The sequence below is a fragment of the Oreochromis aureus genome, linkage group 13 (genome assembly GCF_013358895.1).
Source record: "Oreochromis aureus strain Israel breed Guangdong linkage group 13, ZZ_aureus, whole genome shotgun sequence".
Classification (NCBI taxonomy): Eukaryota; Metazoa; Chordata; class Actinopteri; order Cichliformes; family Cichlidae; genus Oreochromis; species Oreochromis aureus.
In genome coordinates, this window is record NC_052954.1 from 12,601,341 (window position 1) to 12,620,618 (window position 19,278).

At 40.0% G+C, this 19,278-nt stretch overlaps 1 protein-coding gene across 1 annotated transcript in view; it reads left to right on the forward strand.

Annotated features, from left to right (window-relative positions):
- Window positions 1-19,278, forward strand: part of macrod2 (mono-ADP ribosylhydrolase 2) — a 397,426-nt gene that overhangs the window by 150,742 nt on the left and 227,406 nt on the right. Inside the window, exon 5 of the mRNA XM_031737688.2 lies at window positions 12,011-12,127. Within this exon, the coding sequence (XP_031593548.1) occupies window positions 12,011-12,127 (117 nt within the window). The remainder of the gene's footprint in view (window positions 1-12,010; window positions 12,128-19,278) is intronic.

Here is a 19,278-nt window from a genome sequence, read left to right on the forward strand (position 1 = left end):
AATTATCTACTTAATTAAAAAGACCAGCAGGAAAGGCCTGGAATCATGACGGTATAATTATAAAAGCCCAATTTCGGTTAATCCTTGGCTCTGCAGTGAGGAGCCTCACATGATGAAGCCAGGCCAAGGCTGCTGGTTAAGCACTGAGACCACACAGGTCTTTTACAAGAGGCAGTGTTAGGATGACAGGCCTTAACTGAAGATCTACGGAGCTGAGCAGGCCCAGTAGTCTGCCCAAGGCTTTTTTTTTTTACTACAATGGAGCCTGGGGAAAAAAGGACAGTAAGATCATTTATGAAGGACAGGGAGTCAAGAGGCAAAACATGTTTAAAGTTAGCTCAGTGACTAGTGTGGCAACCACAGATGTATTACTTTAAAATACACTCGGCGTTATATCATCCGGCTGCCTTGAATTGATCTGAATTATTGTTTAAAAATTCAACTTTTAACTGTCCCCACCAAAGCGTGTCACTGGAGATGTTTACTAAACTATAAATCACAGCAGGACATTACTGCTGATCTTTGTGTTTGCGTGGCATGGAGGTGGGCTCCGTCTTTTGTCTATTCGTCTCCGTGGCAAGGCATTTGATTTGTGTCTCACAGCTGGGCCTGGGGAAGACTTTTCAGTGGGCAGCTGTGGATGCTTAATCTCCCCTGTGCTGACACAGGCTCAATTAATAGATAGCGCACTTTGGGATTCTGCAAGAAAGTTGTCAGGGCCCCGTCAGATAAATCACAGGAGAGGAATCCACTCTGGCTATCTCAAGGTTCGGCCCCAGTGGCCTTTTTCTTCTTTGTTTGCTTACTCAGAGTTACACAAGGGTAATGATTTTTATAGCATCGAGGCACACCGGGGGTCTGCTTGACAAGTGCTGTGATTGCCCTGAATTATAGGCTACAGTTAAAGGAATATCCATAATTATAATTTTGTTTTTAATGGAAAAGCAATCAGTATAATTGTTGACTAACACTTGAGAACTTTAATACAGTCATTTTAGACTTTCATACCTCTCAAGCAAACATATAATTCTGTGAAGATCTATCAAATCTATTTGTTCTTAGAAAAACCATATCTCAGGATCATAAAATTCAAATAACAATTTTCTATCCTCCAGGAGTTTTCCCTGATTTAATTCAGTTTTTACTCTTTTTAATCATTTTGTTTCAGTTCCTGCGTGATGGAAAAAGACATTATTTTCAGTACCTGTTTTAAAAGAATAGAACACACTTAGGCATGATTGTATTGATTTCAGCAATTTAACTTCAAGTTTGTAGCTCTTTCCTTTTCAGGCAGACATCACAAAAATGTTTATAATGAAAGAAGAAACACATTAATATAACTGCTGTACATCTTCATATCCAGCCTCTTTCCCCACTGGCCGCACATCTAAAATATATTTGAGGCTAATGTTAAGACTAAATAGATACGATGGGAACCTACATAATCCTTTCTACCACTGTTATTACCGTCTAATCTAATTTCGTACTTTTTACCATTATTTTTGATTTTATGTGTTTTAATATCTTAATTTTGATATTTCTGAGGTATTTGAAGCTATGCAGGAGTAGGAATTAAATTAAGTCAACTCTATACCTTAGGGTATATCACCCTACCTTTGCTGTTATCTACACAATATAATGTGTTCATTGTTGTAACACAGCAGTAAGAGGTAATAGAAGAAAATGACTTACCCCCTGGCATTATTGACATTAATTTGTATTTAGCTTTTAGTGTATTTTATATTACATATATCAATCTCAACTTTTTAGCAGTATTTGAAGATGTTTTATTTTGTGTGGCCCCCTGTCGGCCCCCTTGTTACCTCATTTTCTTCTGAGTGTGATACACAGTGTACGTCTGTGGCTTGAATATTTCATTTAACAAGAGCTGAAGCAACTTAAGTGTTCCTTTGATTTTTTAAGCAGTATTTTTATTCTTTCTAGTTTTTATGGAAATAAATAAGGATTCAATTAACAACATATGCAATGTAAACTTTACTATATAAACTACATGCCACTATGGCCGCCCCTCCATGATCCTGATTCTGCTGCAGGTTTTCCTTTCCACTGTCGCCAAAGCGCTTGGTCATATGGGGTCATGTGATTGCTGGTGTTTTCTTTGTTTTCTTTGTGTTATTGTAGGGTCGTTACCTTACAATATAAAGTGCCTTGAGGCAACTGTTGTTGTGATTTGGCACTATATAAAGAAAATTGAATTGCACTACTATATAAACTACTGAGCTATGGCGATTTGTGGATGGCATGGCTCTCACCATGAAAACTGGAATAGAACTCCTCCATAGTAATATTTGGTGTTGAAAAATAAAAACTATTAATATTAGATTAACTGAATAAATAAATATCGAATCTCAGTTCCTAGTAATATACCGAAACCATGAGCGATTATTGTGTTTTTTGTCCTTTCATTAGCCGAAGCGAAGCTGGGATTCAAACAGTGTATTTTTTGCAGGTTACAGAGTGAGGCTAAAATAAAGGAATTCAAAACTATGATGATATTTTAATTGTGTAGCTTTCTCTGGCTTTGCAAGCTTCTCATACTCGTACAAATGTAAATGTATCGTACATAACTGTAGGCTTTGCTGAAGATGCGCTTTGCACCAGCAAACTCAAAGAACCATGCATAATAGCAACAGCTGTTCATGCATTTTAATTGAAAGCAGTGGCCTTTCATTGAACGGCTCCATCTTTCTTCATTTCCGCAATTACGAACTTGCCACAGAGTTTTGGCCTCGAGATCCAAGAGTGTGAAGCAGCAGCCATGCTTGTTTTCTCTCCTCACGAGCCGTAAAGCTTACTATTCGGATTGCCCAATAATTACATGCATTTGTCTTGTCCTGTCCTGATTGTTCTCAGAGCCCGTTTGCATTGAACAAAGTGCTTCTGTTCCAACTCTCACCTCTAGTCAGGTTGTTCCTAGAAAAATCATCCTTTACCTTCCTACAGCTGGCTCTCTTGGGAAAATCAAAAGATGAACTTTGTGCAGGGAAGTAATTTATGATGTAATTGGCCAGGATCTGCTCGGGGGGAATTGTGTTTTCCAGCCATGTTTTCTCAACATTAGTGTGTCCCCCATTAGCCTAACTTTTCAAAGAGAGCAATTTCTCCAGGAGGCGGCATTTAATTATGTTTGGAGTGTGAATAGGTGTGTTCTATCGATTCCAGATAGTTCTTTATCCAAGGAGGGCTTGTCATGTGTTAAGCAACTGATAGAGCTTCTTATACTTAATATATTACTAAAAAACATGAAAGGCTGATGATGTGTTAGTGGTGGAAGTGATAGATCTGCATTAATATCAAGTGAGAATAAGATGTACCTAATCAATAATTCAAATCTGGTTTTGACTCTTGATGTAGTCCATAGGGAGTCCTTAATGGTCAGCGGTGGAATTGAAATCAGGAAAAAGAATATTTTAGGTTATCTTCTCTGGCAGCTGATTTGCTCTCGACCCATTGAGATACGTGGCAAGCTTATTGATAGGAGATGCTTCCTGGTGTTGGGTTGACTACCTTTATACCACAGATGTACACGTTCAAAAACCCTTTGATGTCAGAATCACTTACAGGGCCGGATTACCTGTCATGTCATATTGTTCTTTCTAATCATGTCTCAAATTGATCATAAATGGGTTGATTCCTCCTGGGAGCACAAAGAAGCATTGATAAAGTGTTTACTTTTAGAAACATCTAACATATGTGCACGGGCATGGAAGCCATGATGATTTTTTTTTACATTTTAGTATGATATGATGCCACATTTATGGGAATTAACGTTACTTTGCGCACAAGAGACACCGCATGCGCTTGGGTGCACAATCATACATGCACAATACACTGGCCTCCTATACTATACAGTCTGTGGAAACTCTCTTTCGCTCCCTCTCTCTAACGTTACGGTGATAGTAAAGCTTTGGGTTCCACAGGTAATCTAACCTAGGAGAAGGGGCGATAATAGCCACACTGGCAGAGTGCTTGTTTGTAATAAGAGAGTGGGCGAGGAGTCAAAGGTGAAAAATGAGTGCGATATTGAAGGAGGGAGGAAGCTGTAAAAGGACGCTTGTGTTTATCTGTGATTATTAGCGCACCTCACACCCTGAGATGAAAGAGGCTTTTCAGACCCTGGAAGTCTAATAGAACAGACGAATTTTGGATTTCCTTCCGGACGGATGCCATTCTGTAAGCACAATGTGATGTGACATGCCAAGTGTGATTATAAATGACACAAATCGTATCCTGAGAGATGGTACCTTGATGATAGGCTGGCACACTTTTTGCACTTCACCTCTGCGTCCATAACTATTGAGACAGGCATTTCACTATAGGATTATATGATGTAAGAGACATCATGCATTCATTTCTGTTTGGGTGTGTATAGTTTACCTGTGCTGTGAAGGAATGCAAATCATTGTAACTTTGGTATGGAAACTACAAAAGAACTCCAGAAACCACGCTGGGCAGCTTGTCACAAGTAATTTGAATAATCGTTTGTTGATACTCCGTGTTCTGTCCACTCCGTGCAGTTTGAGACTAAAATCCCAGCCGAGCTTTAGGTGATTCTCATTATTATGTCTGTATGTTTTCAACATGAGCTGCTCGTTTTGGGGGTTGGATTTAGGATGCTAAAGGGATTCACTTCATTAAATAGACTCATTGTACTGGATTCTCCAAAATAAAGTGTTGCCAACCTGGCTGAAGTTAAGAAGAATCACCCCCTCAGACGGGAATGCAAATGATACATTTCACTGTACTGGGGACAGAGTGACTCCGCTTCTTCAGACAAGAAATGCCTCAGCGTGATGGCAGAACAGTTAAAACAACATCTTTATATGAGCGCCGGAGCCGTCGCAACTGTCTCGGAAAGTTCAGCACGGCTGGGGTTTGGCACCGAGTCGTCCGCAGCTGTCAGACTCTACATTTGCGACGACAGTGTCACATGGCCTTTGGTAACCTAACCTGGCATTCCTTTGCTGACCTCGAACAACAACATGAAGATTCTGTTCTCCTAATAAGTCAAGCTTAAGCTCCGCAAATGCACACTTGGGCTTCAGTGCAGGTTTGAGAAGTATGACTAGAGACATGAAAGAAACTACTTAAGTAACGTTACGTTCCATTATTCTCATGAATGGTTGCATCAAGTATTTTAAACCAACAAGTAGATCTATGTTATGGTCCTTAGATATAAAGACGTTTCTTAATCAACTGCAATGAACACCTACACTAAAGGAAAATCATCAGGAATGCAATTAAAAAAAACTTTGCAAAAAGAGTTATACATGTATTATTTTTTAAAGTTGGAGTTTATTTGCTTAAACCTTAAAATACAGTGACTTTTAAGGTAACAAAGGTCACATAGACAAGGAGTTATGCTTACTTGCACAGTCACCACCTAAAGGCTTGTTTTGATCCATGAAAATAACTAATAACAAAAAGCAGGTTTTGGTGGAACTAGACATGTACTACACTTACATAAAGCATTACCTTTATGTACAGAGAAGACAGTATGTTCCTGTATGTAAGGGATAATGACACCTGGAGGAATATACTCATTTACAGTGATAGGCATATGCTACAGTCCTGGACTGATCGCAGTTTTGCTGCTAGCTGCTTCACTGAATCACCGATTAAACACATCATTTCCAGCCATGAGACAGCGCTTGTATCATCTGTAGGATTTTTTTCATTAGGCACTAATAATTTATTAAGCTGTTCCTGGTGACTAATTCCTTGTTGATTACATGGAAATTAAAATTTTGGACTTATAATTAAGTCTCAGAGTAAGAAAAGAGTGTAGCTAACATTAGCAGCTATCACTGACAACCTTCTACATTTGCAGGTCTGTTTGAAGACTCCTGCACTCAGTCTGGTGACACACTGCTCTGGTTGAGTGGTTATGTATATGCCAGTTACATGGCAGTTTACACACAGCTGTGTTTTAGTTTTCTAAGTCAAACGGCCAAACTGTTATGGTTTTGTCCCATTTTTACTTTTAAAATCATCCAGACAGTACTACAGGGAGAGGGGGAGTAACACTACAGAGATTCACCACCCAAGCAGCACTGTGCAAAAAAGGAGAACAAATTAATAATCAAAGTCTTAGTATTTTTCATTCTGATTACTGAGGGTAGCAACATTTAATTGTTTAATAACCCACTGACATGCTTCTCAGGTTTAGATACCAAATTGCATTGTTAGCTTTAGGAAAAAGTACATGGTTTAAATTAGAATACACTTATGCATAATGTTAACCAGATGTTAGAAGCTTCTCCCCCATTTTCTGGTCACAAGAGAGATTAATCCCACCCTAATTGAGTGGGGTAGGATTAAAAGGAGTGGCAGTGAAGTCACCATGTCCTCTAAAGGTTGCAAATAAAGCTGCGATCCATTTTGTCCTTTTTAGGCCTAGTGGTTATACAATTGTAGTTACAGCATACTGCGTTCGGTCAGCTATTTTATAGAAAACACTTCCAGTCTTTACAGAGATTTTCTTCAATAAGAGTATTAACTTACAGGAACCTGCGATTGTCGCGTCACTCGCTCTGCTTCCTGCTTACATCGCAGTGCCAGTGTCAAGTAAGCCTGTGGTATTTTATATCACTTTGGAGAGTAACATCGGTGACTATGTGCCTGGCACGCTATTAGCCCAAATCCCTTGTTTACCTGAGTATTACAGGTAAAATGGAGATTATTATCCCTTTCCTGGGAACTTGGTTACAGTGCAGAGTGAGATCAGGCTCCTGTTGCATCCGAAATTGCTGTGATTAGGACACATAATCCAGTATCACAAGGGAGTAACCACAATGGCTTGAATATATTCCACCTGACATTTAGTTCAGCCAGATCTCTGATTGGCACTTGATTAGCAACTAATCCATGTCATTATCTACTTCAGTGAAATTAGTTGAGTAGAAAATGGTGTCGTAAATCACAGAGGTAGGACTAAGGAGGGGCTCTGATCAGTGTACAGCTCTAAAAGAGCTAGGAGGAGAGTTGAAATATGTTGTTGCCATGGATACTACAAAAAAATAGGTGAGAGACAATATATGGCTCAGTGGTTTCAGGAATATGCTTGGTTTTGTGTGGAAACAGCAACTCTCGGTGTGGGAAAAAGTATTGACAAAAGTTTCGGTTCTTATCTCCTGATCTGCCCTCACACCGAGTCGGCATTGCTCTCATCGTCGCAGAGGCTGAAGTTTAGATCCACCTTGATATAAGTGACTATTTCTCTCCGTTAGATTATGAACTGATATGCAGACCTCTCCGTTTCCTGCCAGGTAAAATACAGAAACCCTCCCCCCGTTTCCTGCCCACCCCGGCCTGCCTTCTTTGGCTCCAGTCCTGAACCTAACCCTCAGAGGAGTGGAAAATAATTAGGAGAGAAAATTGCTGCTGACACTATTTCTGAAAAGCAGGGTATTGTAATGAGAGCAGAGCAGGTATTCATTGTGTCTGAGGGAGCGATTGAAAGCCCTTGGTTTTCGGGCTGCCTGGGAGAAGCCCAGGGAGAGTAAGCAGAGCTTTGCTGAGTCCCTTAATGCATGTGGGAACGGAGCCTTGAGAGGACGAGGTAGAGGTGTCTTCAACAATGGCAGGAGCCAAGGTTACAGCTGAGTAACTAATTCAAACTGCTCTAGACTGACACACACACTCATACGCACACACTCTTGTCTCCTTTGTCTCTCTCAATATGTCTCTCCCTCTGTCTCTTGCTCTCTCCTAGTTCCCATTATGTGTTCAGAGAGATGCCGTCCAGCCACTGCTCAAAGTTATCTTCATTAGCTGTGTGGACTTGCTGGAGTGGCTGCTCTGGGAAGCTTTTTTCTGAGCAAGGCACTCAGAGAAGATGAATAAATGTTTTGTCCCACATAGGCCCAGCCTAAAGCAGTGGCAGGCTGCGAGGAGAGAGATAGATGAGGTATTAACTGTTATATTTTTCAGCGGGGGCCGAGGAAGCCCAGTGGTGGGGTTGATAGAAGCAGATGCTGCCGCCTGAATATTAAACCAGTTAAATGAAATGTCCTCTATAAAGAAGTCTTAATAGGAGTTAAAATATAGCACTGTGCTCCGCTGGTTGTGCATAACGGAGCTGAGCACATGCTCATCTCAGGGCTGCTACTTGACATGTGATTCAGCCTAAAAGCTGGGATAAAAAGAGGTCACTTTGATCGTCTCTTAGTGCCGTGATGCAGGTGCAGCATCAGGATGATGATTTAGCATTTGAATGATTACTGCATCTAAGGATAATGAAACAGGGACACAGACATAATGGCGTGCACGAGTCTTTTGAGACTGCTGAAACACGTGGTGCTGTGGCTGATGACAAAACTTCATTAGACTTGTAGAATTGAAACCCACTGAGCTTGGACGGCGCGGCTGCAAAATATGACAACAAATGATGTTTTACTGATGCTTAAATACGTCGATAATCAAAATAAAAAGTAATTCATTGTTTTTTTCTTGTTGCTTTGATGTTTTATTGTGACGGAGAGTGAACAGACTTGTCCTTTCTCTCCAATGAATGTTAATGCCATTCTTAGTTAATGAAAATCTGAGACCGCCTTTGTAATGTTGCAGGCATCCATAATAGAAATCTGCAGGGAATAATGGTGAGATCCCACTTAAATGAGAAAATAAATTGATGGCCAAATTGCATGTGGGTCATATCTCCACTTATGGGAACTCAGATCTGCTTTTAGTTGCCTAAATAATGGACAGAGAAAACTGTACTCACAATCAAGTTTAGATTGCCTCCACTCTGCAATTTAATTTCAAATTACAAAGAACATCTGAAATCTCTCTCTGTTTCTGTGCTTCTCTGCTCCTCTATATAGCTCTTTCTCAGACACAGAAATAAACACGCATATTACCCACAATGCATCTGCTGTATTCCATCCATTTCTGTGAAGTGGTTAAAGTAAAGCAGGTAAATTAAATCTGTGGCTTTGCCATCCGAGATTCTGGCAATCACCCAGATCAGTTTAGCATCTCCTTCTGTATTTCCAGGCACTGTGAAGAAATTTCCAGGCTTTTAGGGGCGCGCGATGCACAGCGACACATTCAGTAACATCAGAAAAAGTAGCTAATCCAACTATGAACAGGGGGAGTGGTGAAATAAAATCAGAAACTATCATCTGCAATCTCACTTTTCAGGTACTGAGATAAAACACAGAATCCCATGTGCTTTTGTTCACCGTGTTCCTGAGGTGCTCGTAGGTAAAAAGATCGGTTATGCTCAGCAGTGATGATTGTAGTCGGAGTGTCTGTGGAGGGCGGACTCCCACGGGAACTCTGCACAACAGAGGAGGGCAGTATAATATTTTCCAAACCTGGATGTCTTCTTTTGACCATTAGAAGATGGCAGTTTGCTTTTCACCTGTGCAAGGGAAGCATTGATATTGATATTTGCTAAACTGTGTCTCCTTTCCTATTTCAGGCTAGAATTTTTTTTATTTAAGGGATAATTTGCCTTCAGAACTGCCTTAATTCTTTGTGCCACAGATTCAACAAGGTGCTGGAAATCTCTTTAGAGATTTTGCTCCATACCCTTATTCATTCGCTGTGGATTTGTCAGCTGCACATCCATGATGTGAATCTCCCGCTCCATCACATCCATCTGTTGGACTGAGATCACTATGTTCACTATCACTATTTGAGTACACTATGTGCAAGAAATCGGTTAGAGATTGTTTGAGCTTTGTGACACTTTGCTTTGTCCTGTTGGACGCAGCCATCAGAAGATGGGTACACTGTGAGCATAAATAGATGGACATAGTTTGCAACAATATTCCGGTAGGCTGTGGTGTTAAAATGATGCTCGGTTGATACTAAAGGGCCCAAAGTGTACAAAGAAGATATGTCCCACACCATTACACCACCAGCAGCCTGAACTATGTGATATAAGGTAGGATAAATGGATGCAATCCTGGTCCTACCATCTGAATTTCACCACAGAAACTGAGTCTCATCAGATCAGGCAACATTTTTCCAATCTTCTACTGTCCAGTGTTGGTGAACCTGTGTGAATTATAGCCTTAGTTTCCTGTTCTTAGCTGACAGGAGTGGTGAGTGACGGCTGTAAGCCATCTGCTTCAAGGTGCAGAGTATTGCACGCTCTTCTTCTGCATAGCTTGGCTATTTGCGTCACTGTTGTCTTTCCATCAGCCCGAAGCAGTCTGTCCATTTTCCTCTGACCTCTGGCTTCAACGAGGCATTTTCACCCAGAGAACTGCTACTTACTGGATATTTTCTCTTTTTTTGGATCATTTTCTGTAAACCCTAGAGATGACTGTGTGGGAAAAGCCCAGCAGATCAGCAGTTTCTGAAATTCTCTGAAAAGACCAGTCTATCTTGCATCAACAATCACGCCACGTTCAAAGTCGCTTTACTCATCTTTCTTCCTCATTCTGATGCTCGGTTTGAACTTCAGCAGATCAATTTGACCAGGTCAACATGCCTAAATTGCCTAAATCCATTGAGTTGCTGCCACATGATTGGCTAATTGGATATTATGCACATTAACACACCGCACATTTAAATAGGTGTACCAATTTGAATTTAACAATTCATGTTTGCAAAGATGCAAATAGACATTTGTGATCTTGTTCGCACAGTGGATATTATAAAAATGCCAAGCCCACAGCCAGCGCTACATCTGCTCTTGTTGTGTTAAGTAGCTTTCATTGGCACCACAGCGATCCCTCCTCATATCCACATCACTGTCAAACTCTTGTTACTTTTTTGAAAAGCCATCAGGATTCGTCTCTGTCAAGTGCCTGTCCCTCAGTCCATTAAAGATGATTGATAGAGCTAGAAAATCTTCCACCCAGCTGTTGTTGTTGACTCATCTCTGAGAAATTGAAAGGAGCGGAGAAAAAGACCATCCCTCATCAAAAGACCTTTTGTCTGTGTTGACGATGTGAAGCAAAATAGATTTTAGAAGATAGGTTATAACTAATCTCCAGCCTTTTTTTTAAGATGTTTTTTCTAGCTTTGCATAGGAATAATTATTAGATTATAGATGAAGATAGTGATTAGTCACATTTTTCTTTAATCTGAATATTACAAAAATGTTTAATGTGATCCTGCAGGCTCTTAATTGTCTGATCTCAACTCTTTTAGTTTTGATAGATAAAGTTAGTCTGGGAGGCTTTTCCCCTCCATTGATCTCGTCTTAACGAAGAGCAACCAAAAAAATGGGTACGTGTGGTTGTCCAACTGCCACTGTTTCCTCCTACCTGTGTTTTCCTCTAATGGCCTGTGAGGATTTTTACAGGACAACTTGAAGAGGATTTTATCATGTTTCAGTGTGATTGATAACATGCTCTTGGGGGGATGTCAGGCTTTCAGAGACGGATAATGCGGATTTCTATCTCTCTGCCTTCTCCTGTAAGACGTGCCATCAATCAGATGTATCATGGCCTTAACCTGGTAAAATTAAAACCTTAGATAGGTGGGGGGATGGGCAGGGGTCTCCGTAGAACCAGGACACACACATCAACCGGGAGCATGACAGAATCAGAACACAGATCCACATCGTGGCAGGCTCACCGCAGAGAAGAGGGTGGATTCCACAACGGGCCAGAAAATACAGTTAATGATCGGACTGCATATCGCTGTTGACAGAGGAGAGAGATTACAGGAAGAACAGTCTCATTTTCACTGTGTGCGGAGGCGTTATTAGATCCTAGCCCAGCTAATTTCATTCCTAAGCTTGTCAATATTTACCAGCAATAGGCACAGCACTCTATGGCAGACGCAGCCTCCCTATAGAGAGGAGATCCAGCACCAGGGAGCTGATTTGGAAACGTAGACATTCACTAACCGGAATCAAACTCATAAACATAATTTTCAGCTTGTTGCTGGTTGTTTGTTTTCTCATGATAAAGCACGCAAACTCCTAATTAGCCCAGCTGGCTTGGGATATGTCGAGTGCCTGGTTTTACATGCTTCTCCTCAGGTAGGCCCTTACCTCTCTTTGTATGTCTGTTTGTTTCAGTTGATGGCTGCATACACAAAGCGGCTGGGTCCTGTCTGTATGACGAGTGTCACTCGCTAAATGGCTGTGAAACCGGCAAAGCCAAGATCACCTGCGGCTATGATCTCCCTGCAAGATGTGAGTATCAGTAATTATTAGCCTTTTCTGTTTGTTTTTGTAATGTGCGCCGAGGTGCCTTCCAGGATAATTCTCTAATTAAAACTGTTGCCATTGAGAGCTACATCACCTGACAGTGAACATTAAGAATTAGCGGTAAACGTTAGAGTGCACTTTCCAGCATTAATCTGTAAAGTTTTTATAAAATAGCTCATTTCTTTTCAAACACAAAGCTTCTGAACCAGCTGGCAGATTGCTCTTACTTTGCAGTATTGCCAAAAAATCATTTGTAGGGATTAAAAAAATACTTTTTTGTCTTTGGATTGCTTTTAGATTTAAAGAATTTTGTCATTTATATGTATATGTGTATTGTATTTCAACCTGAGGCCATTGCTCCTGTCATTTTTGGGTAAAGATGATCGCTTTTGCAAACTAAACACAAGCACACACGGCCCCACATGTCTTATATACACACTTGTATACTCTCATATAATGACTGAGGTCATTAGTGCCAAAAACAGAGTGGGATGCATTTGATGTTGAACAGAAGAACCTGTGAATCCAAATTACTTAGTTTTTAGAGCTCATTTGTAATAAATAGGGAATTGTTATTTGGAAGATAATTAATATGATTGGTGCTTGCTGTACTGCTGGATGAGAGTGTCATCTGCACACAAACAAAGACATTAAGGAAGCTATTAGTTGCTTAATTTGATTGATTTTTCATCCCTGATTTATTCCGTTAACAGATCACATAAATCTTGCTATCATGAAGATGAATGAATAAATGATCAGAATTTGGACTGCACAGTTTTCCTTTTCCCTCTGTAACGGACATAATGGTTTTTAATCGAGTTAAGAAAGCCAATGCGTGTTCGTCGTAGACATTTCCAAATGAAATTCTTTTGCTAATCGTCCTTAATACACGTGTCACTTTTCAAACTTTGTCACGAGCTCCTTTCCTTGCAAACTTGAAATGGAAAACATGACAGGAGTGAAGAAATGTCACTTGGTGTAATTCGGTCGAGACAAACGTCCCAGCAGTCCTAACCTAACCCTGAAGGATTTCCGTGAGACAGCCAAGAGAAGACATTGAGGCTCAGATGAAATTAGGTTGTGTTAATACGGTATGTCGTAAAGATGTCAAACAAATGGAGCAGATAAACTGCGAGTCTGTCTTGTGGGCAGCAAGTTTAAGTGTCTGCAGCTCCAAAACAGGGTGCACCGTGACAATTTAATAACCTGCAATGTCACCTGGGAGCAATCACGCTGCCATTGGGTACTGTTATTGTAATTATCTCTGGGCAAAACACCTTCTCTACGCTGATAACTCGTTATAGATTGTGTAGTTCTTTACCAGGAACAGCCGGTTCATTTCTGAATGTGATGTTATTTTATATTAAAGCATCTTTACTCCGAGCCAGTATCATCTTCTAGCTCTGATCACTGTCATAATAGCGTTGTCTCTCGTCTGCTCTCGGGGACTGACAGTTGCTTTACTTTTCTTTGTGAGCTCAGCTCTGACAAGCCTAAAGTCTATCCACACTTTGGATTTTCTTCTTTTTTTTTTTTTTGCATTAATTTCTGTCTCTGACTTATTTGTTCCACCTCCACACACATTATAAAGCTGCCGTGACTGCAAACAACATCTTTTCACTGTACAAAATCTCAAATAATAGTCTGTCCACCCCCTCACCACGGAACAAAGTAAACAAACACGACAGCAGACAATTTTCTCATTTTTGAATTTCCCTAAATTCAGGGATGTCACATGTAGGCGTATCAATAAAAGGGTAAAAGCTTGCAGTGAAATAGCAGAGTATATTTTTTATTAATTGAAAGTTAATATTATGTTAATGGCCCTCTGCTGTGGCTAAAGCTGAATACATAAACTGGATAAAATGAGTTTTTAAATGTGTATAATGAACTGAACGTAGCAGATGGATCATCACCATTGATGAGAGAAGTGTCTGTTGACGATGCAAAAGTAGCTCTGTGGTCAGTCTCATGCTTAGAAGCAACTCGCCCGCCTTAGAGAACATCTAAGTGTAGGCTGCTTCTTTTTATTTCAATTTGTAATAATTATAACAAAATCTTAATTATATATGTCAGTCTAAATAATGTAGAATACAGTTTGAATTTTTATTTTTATATGGTGAAATCAAACTGAAGAACATGGTCCCTGGATTTTAAATAACATAAGGTTGTTTGATACAGAGGCCAAAGGAAGAACAAGCACATGCATGAGTGAAAATTCAAGAAATGCATTATAGATGTGTGACAAATGAAGGGAAATCCCAATGTGAAGGTCCACCGTGTCTCTCCATTGATCCTACTGAGTCAGCCTATCACATTACTGCACATTACTACCCTAATGCAGGCACAGAGGCTACTTTCAAAAACATAAGGTCAGTTTTTATTAACCAAAGCTGAATACAATAAATAACTCCATGAAAGTTCATGAAAATGAACAAGAACAGCAGCAAAGGTGCAGAAAAATCCAGACTGGTAAAAAAAAAGGCTTCCAGAATACACACTCAAAACTAGGCACAGATCAGGGCCTCATGCCAAAATCCAGGTTTAGTAAAACTCACTAGAAATACAGTTAACAAAACTCTGATTCAGATTAAGGATACACACATTTAAATCTAACAGATTCACTCTGGAGTCAGAGCGTCTCCATGATTCCTTTCCCGCTGCTACATTTGAACCAGGTAACTAACACGCTTATATGGATGTCAACACGCGGAGCGAAGCACCTTAATTTGGGTGTGCCTAATATCAAGTAAACGGTGTCTTATCTGTTTCTCCATATTTTTATCTTCAGTTCCTGCCACGTTTTGCCCCTATCACGTTACAACTGAGTAATTAGATTTAAAAATCCAATCTCCGGTCCTATGATAGATTGAGGGACTGTCCAGGGTGTATCCCGTCTCTTGCCCTGTGACGGCCGCGGTAGGCTCCAGCCTCCCTGCCCATCCTGTTCTTTGAGATAAATGTCATGGCCCACACATGTTCATAATTTTCAGTCCTCTGGATTAAAATGGAGGGTCTGCTCTTTATTTACTCATTGATATAGTGAATCCTGGTTTTGGAGCTCCACTGATGATGGCTTTCTTTAATTACTGATACACTCTCTTGATCCAGAGTAAAATACTCTGATTTGATCAACTCAAATACCCAGACTCGAAGGTTTTGGTTAGACTCACACTTTTTTCCTGGAACATTGCATTAGAGACAAAGGTGTGTGAGCTAAGTTAGGTTTCATATCTCATTGTGTTGCCTCTCAAAACCAAACCAACCAAAATTGTTGTTATGTTCACAGCACATGTTGTTTGCCACATATTGATTTCTGTAGCTGCAAAGACATTTAAGCTGTCAAACAACACTGCGGTGTCTGGGTTTAATTGGAGAGACAGATATCATATGAACCAACCTGTTATTGAACTAACAAGTGAACACACATTTTGTTTTACATTGTTAGCATTTTCACTATGTAGTAACTCCATACTGTATCAACAAGCGAAAGATCCCCAGTTCAATCCCCGAGGAGACATAAATCCTTTGGGGTTGCGACCCAAAGGGCATCCGGCCTACAAGCTCTGCCAAATCAAACATGCGGCGCTGCGGTGACCCCCTGTGAATGAGGGAGCAGCCAAAAGCAGCTTTAGTCATTTCAGCATAAATTAAACTTTTTACATTTTTAAATTGTCAACAACAAAATATAATTTTTGTGTCTCACTGCATGCAAAACCGCTTCTGCTGACGCATATCTGCAGATGGTGGCTCCACGGCTCTTCCAAAGTGAGAAGAACACAGACAGATGGACTGTTTAGCGTTTACATCTTGGCAAGGCACAATATTTCCAGCGTGGGCATTCTCTTTCTAGTTTTTCCTGAACATTAGTCGGCTTCTCACAATTTTCTATAAACATATAAATCTCTTAGAGGATTGCAGCCTTCTTTGGGGACTCCCCTCTCTGGAATCTATTCCACTGGATGTAATTAGACAGTCTAAACATACAATACGAAGAACCAACTGTATATTTCTTTGCTTTTAATTAGGTTTGCAGGGATTTAGGCTTGGTTTCGCATTCTGTGTCCAGAAGTCGTCTAATGACTTTGCCAACAATGCATAGAAAGCCATTCATCACGCCATGTGCTCGGCTGTTTCTCTTGAAATTATAGCGTTTGCGGAGTCTTAAGTGTTATTTAAAAATATCAGCCAAGGTGTATCATTTTTCAGTAGAAAAAGAAAAGAAGATTAGACTGGTCAATTTTGTTGTTTTTGCAAGAAATTGAGAAATGACAATTTAAACCTAACACTCGAAGTCACTGGTAAAGCAATAAAATGCTTCCTTGTGTCCCGGAAAACTACTTAGTGCCCACAGGGAAAAAAGAAGTAGATCTGAAATCAGAGTTGTCCTTGTTTGGAGATTTGATGTGCCGAGGCAATGGAAAATGACCGGGCTAACCTATCCCATATCAGCCTTTTTTTTCCCCCTCAAGACAAGAAAATTGCTCTCCATTACATCCTTCTAAGCAGTTCAGACTGTGAATCCCAGTGGCAAATGAGCCTTTCCTTTAAGAAGGCCAAGCACATGTGGGACTGATTATTATGGGGCTGGCCCAAGATTATTTATCAATGACAGTAATTACCCACCTACCATAGCGGAAAGACTCCAACAAAAGAAAACTGTCTATTACATCAATCTGACAAGGAAATTGTCTGTTTGACCTCATGTTAGACAAGTTACTCATCCGTCCGCAGATTAATGATCAAACGAAAATACAATGTCAAGTGTAACCAGCTATGTCTCATATTTACGACTTTCCTACTGGAAGCTGAGTCTCAACACTGTGCAGTTATTCCATTAGCGTTTACGTTAAAATGTGCACCATACTTATTTATACCACTTCAGTTGCTCTCCTCTGCTCGGTTAAAGTTGTACTCGACGTACCTATCTTAAGATTTTATAGCTTCGTTTGAAATATATCCATATGCAAAGCATTTTTTAATGTCATTGTTACAACTTTGTCTCATATCAAAATGAACTTTATTGCTAAAACGTAAACACATTTATTAGCTTTTCTTTAAATCCTTCAAGTTCTACAGATGGTCCAAGTAGTCTGGAACAACACTGTTAAATAAAGCCTTTATTGGCCTACGGCCATGTGAACATGAACGTTTACACAGGACTCTGTGTAGGCTGCTGAAAATTAAGCACTCTTATTGCTTCCATAGGAATTAAGAGGTGCATCCAGGTGCTGCTTATCAAATACAGTTGATTAAGTGATCAACAGTAAGTGGGAGCACTTCTATAAAATAGAAGATTTGGTTGTTTGTTGGTGTGGAGCATTCAGGTGTTTGTTCACATGCATGCCACAATCATCTCAGGAGTCTGCACCCCAGCAAACTCACCCTAACGTCAGACAATGCAATGCAAAAAAAAAACAGGAGCTGCATCTCAGGCTCCTCAGGCTTCATTTGGCATGTTAAATGCTGACATGCTAGTACAGTTAGAACAAGACTGAACAGGTTTGGCTTTTTTGCCAGAGCACAGTCTCTTCACTCTGAAAATAACAGTCTTTGGTTTGTAAAGTTTTGAATCAGCATCCGAACAAACCACAAATGTGCTTTGGACAGAATGGAGATGTTGGACCGTAATGCACTGCATCGCTTTTGGTGAAAACAAGCACAGCATAGCAGCACAAACACCTCATAGCATCTGTCAGCACAGTGGAAGGGTGATGATTTGGACATGTTTTATAGTTCCAGGACCTGGGCACATTGCAGTTACTGAGTCAACCAATAAAATATTCCGAATACTCCGAATAAATAACACCTAAATATGTAATAATAAGTAATAGCTAACACCTAAAGTGTGCAACAGGACAATGATCCCAACATACCAGCAAAACTTTAACCGAATGGCTGAAAAGGAGACGAGTCGAGGTCAAATGCTGAGGTGAGACCACAAAAATAGCTGTGCATGAAGAATGCCTGCAAACCCCAATGAACTGAAGTTATTTCTGCTAAAGGTGGTGCAAAACTAAGCTATTGAATCATGGCATGTACTTAATTTTTACAGGACTGCACAGAGACCTGTGAAAACATTTTTACATGACTGTATATGTTACAAACTTAGTGTTTGTCTTTTACCCTTTAATGAAAAATCATCATCATTATTATAAAAAATCATAAATATAGCACACTTAATCCAAATTACTACGACTCACACAGCAGGCAAACGTTTGAAAAGCCAAATTGGAATAATCCTTTAAGTAAAATATAACTCACTTAATGGCAATAATCTGCATTTATCTGGTGCTGTTACGGTAATTTAAATGTGTGACAGTTTGTAGGATGATATGCAGCGACTGAACTCCACAATGGAGATGTCTGAATCTTATCATTATTATGCGGGTCCACTAATCCACTCTAATAATGTTTAGCAAAGACCTCGTGGGTTAATCAGCACTTGCACATTTCAGCCCTAGCTGTCACAGTAGACCTAGAAAGTATTTAGGGTTCAAACTAGAGGTCTGCTTGAGAAAGTTAATGTCCCAGAGGAACTTTTAGATAGAGGTTGGATGTTTTCATTCTCCGGTTTCATCTGAAATCTTTTACCCAGTTTTGTTTTTCTCCCTAGGGCTACTTTAGATTGACAGTTCAAAACATTTGCACTGTTTATTGTTTTGCCTCCCCCACCCCCCCTCACCCCCCGAATCCATTATTCCTTGAGCTCTAAGTATATGCTTTAAATAATAAATCATATTTGGATCCAAGAAAGATGGGCCAAGATTTAGTTTTATCGTCTTGCTGTCATAACAGTGGCCGCTTTCAACTTTAATCTTTAATTATTTGTGAACATGTTTTTATTGAGCTTCTTTGTTACATGAATGCAACAGTGCTGTATTCATTTATTTGTATATCTAAAATGTCTGTAGTCGCATTGTGCAAAGAACATGTTCAGTCTGCTATTTCACAAACTCTTTAAAAGAAACAGTGATCATTGAGATTCATATGACGTTTGTATTCGCTCTGCATTATCAGTGGTAAGGTTTTAGATTTCAGCCTTTGGAGTATTGCCTCTAGCCATCCCGCTCTGATAGTGTGGAGACACAACCTTATCCATGCAGCACTGAGATCCTGGCAAACCTTTGATTACT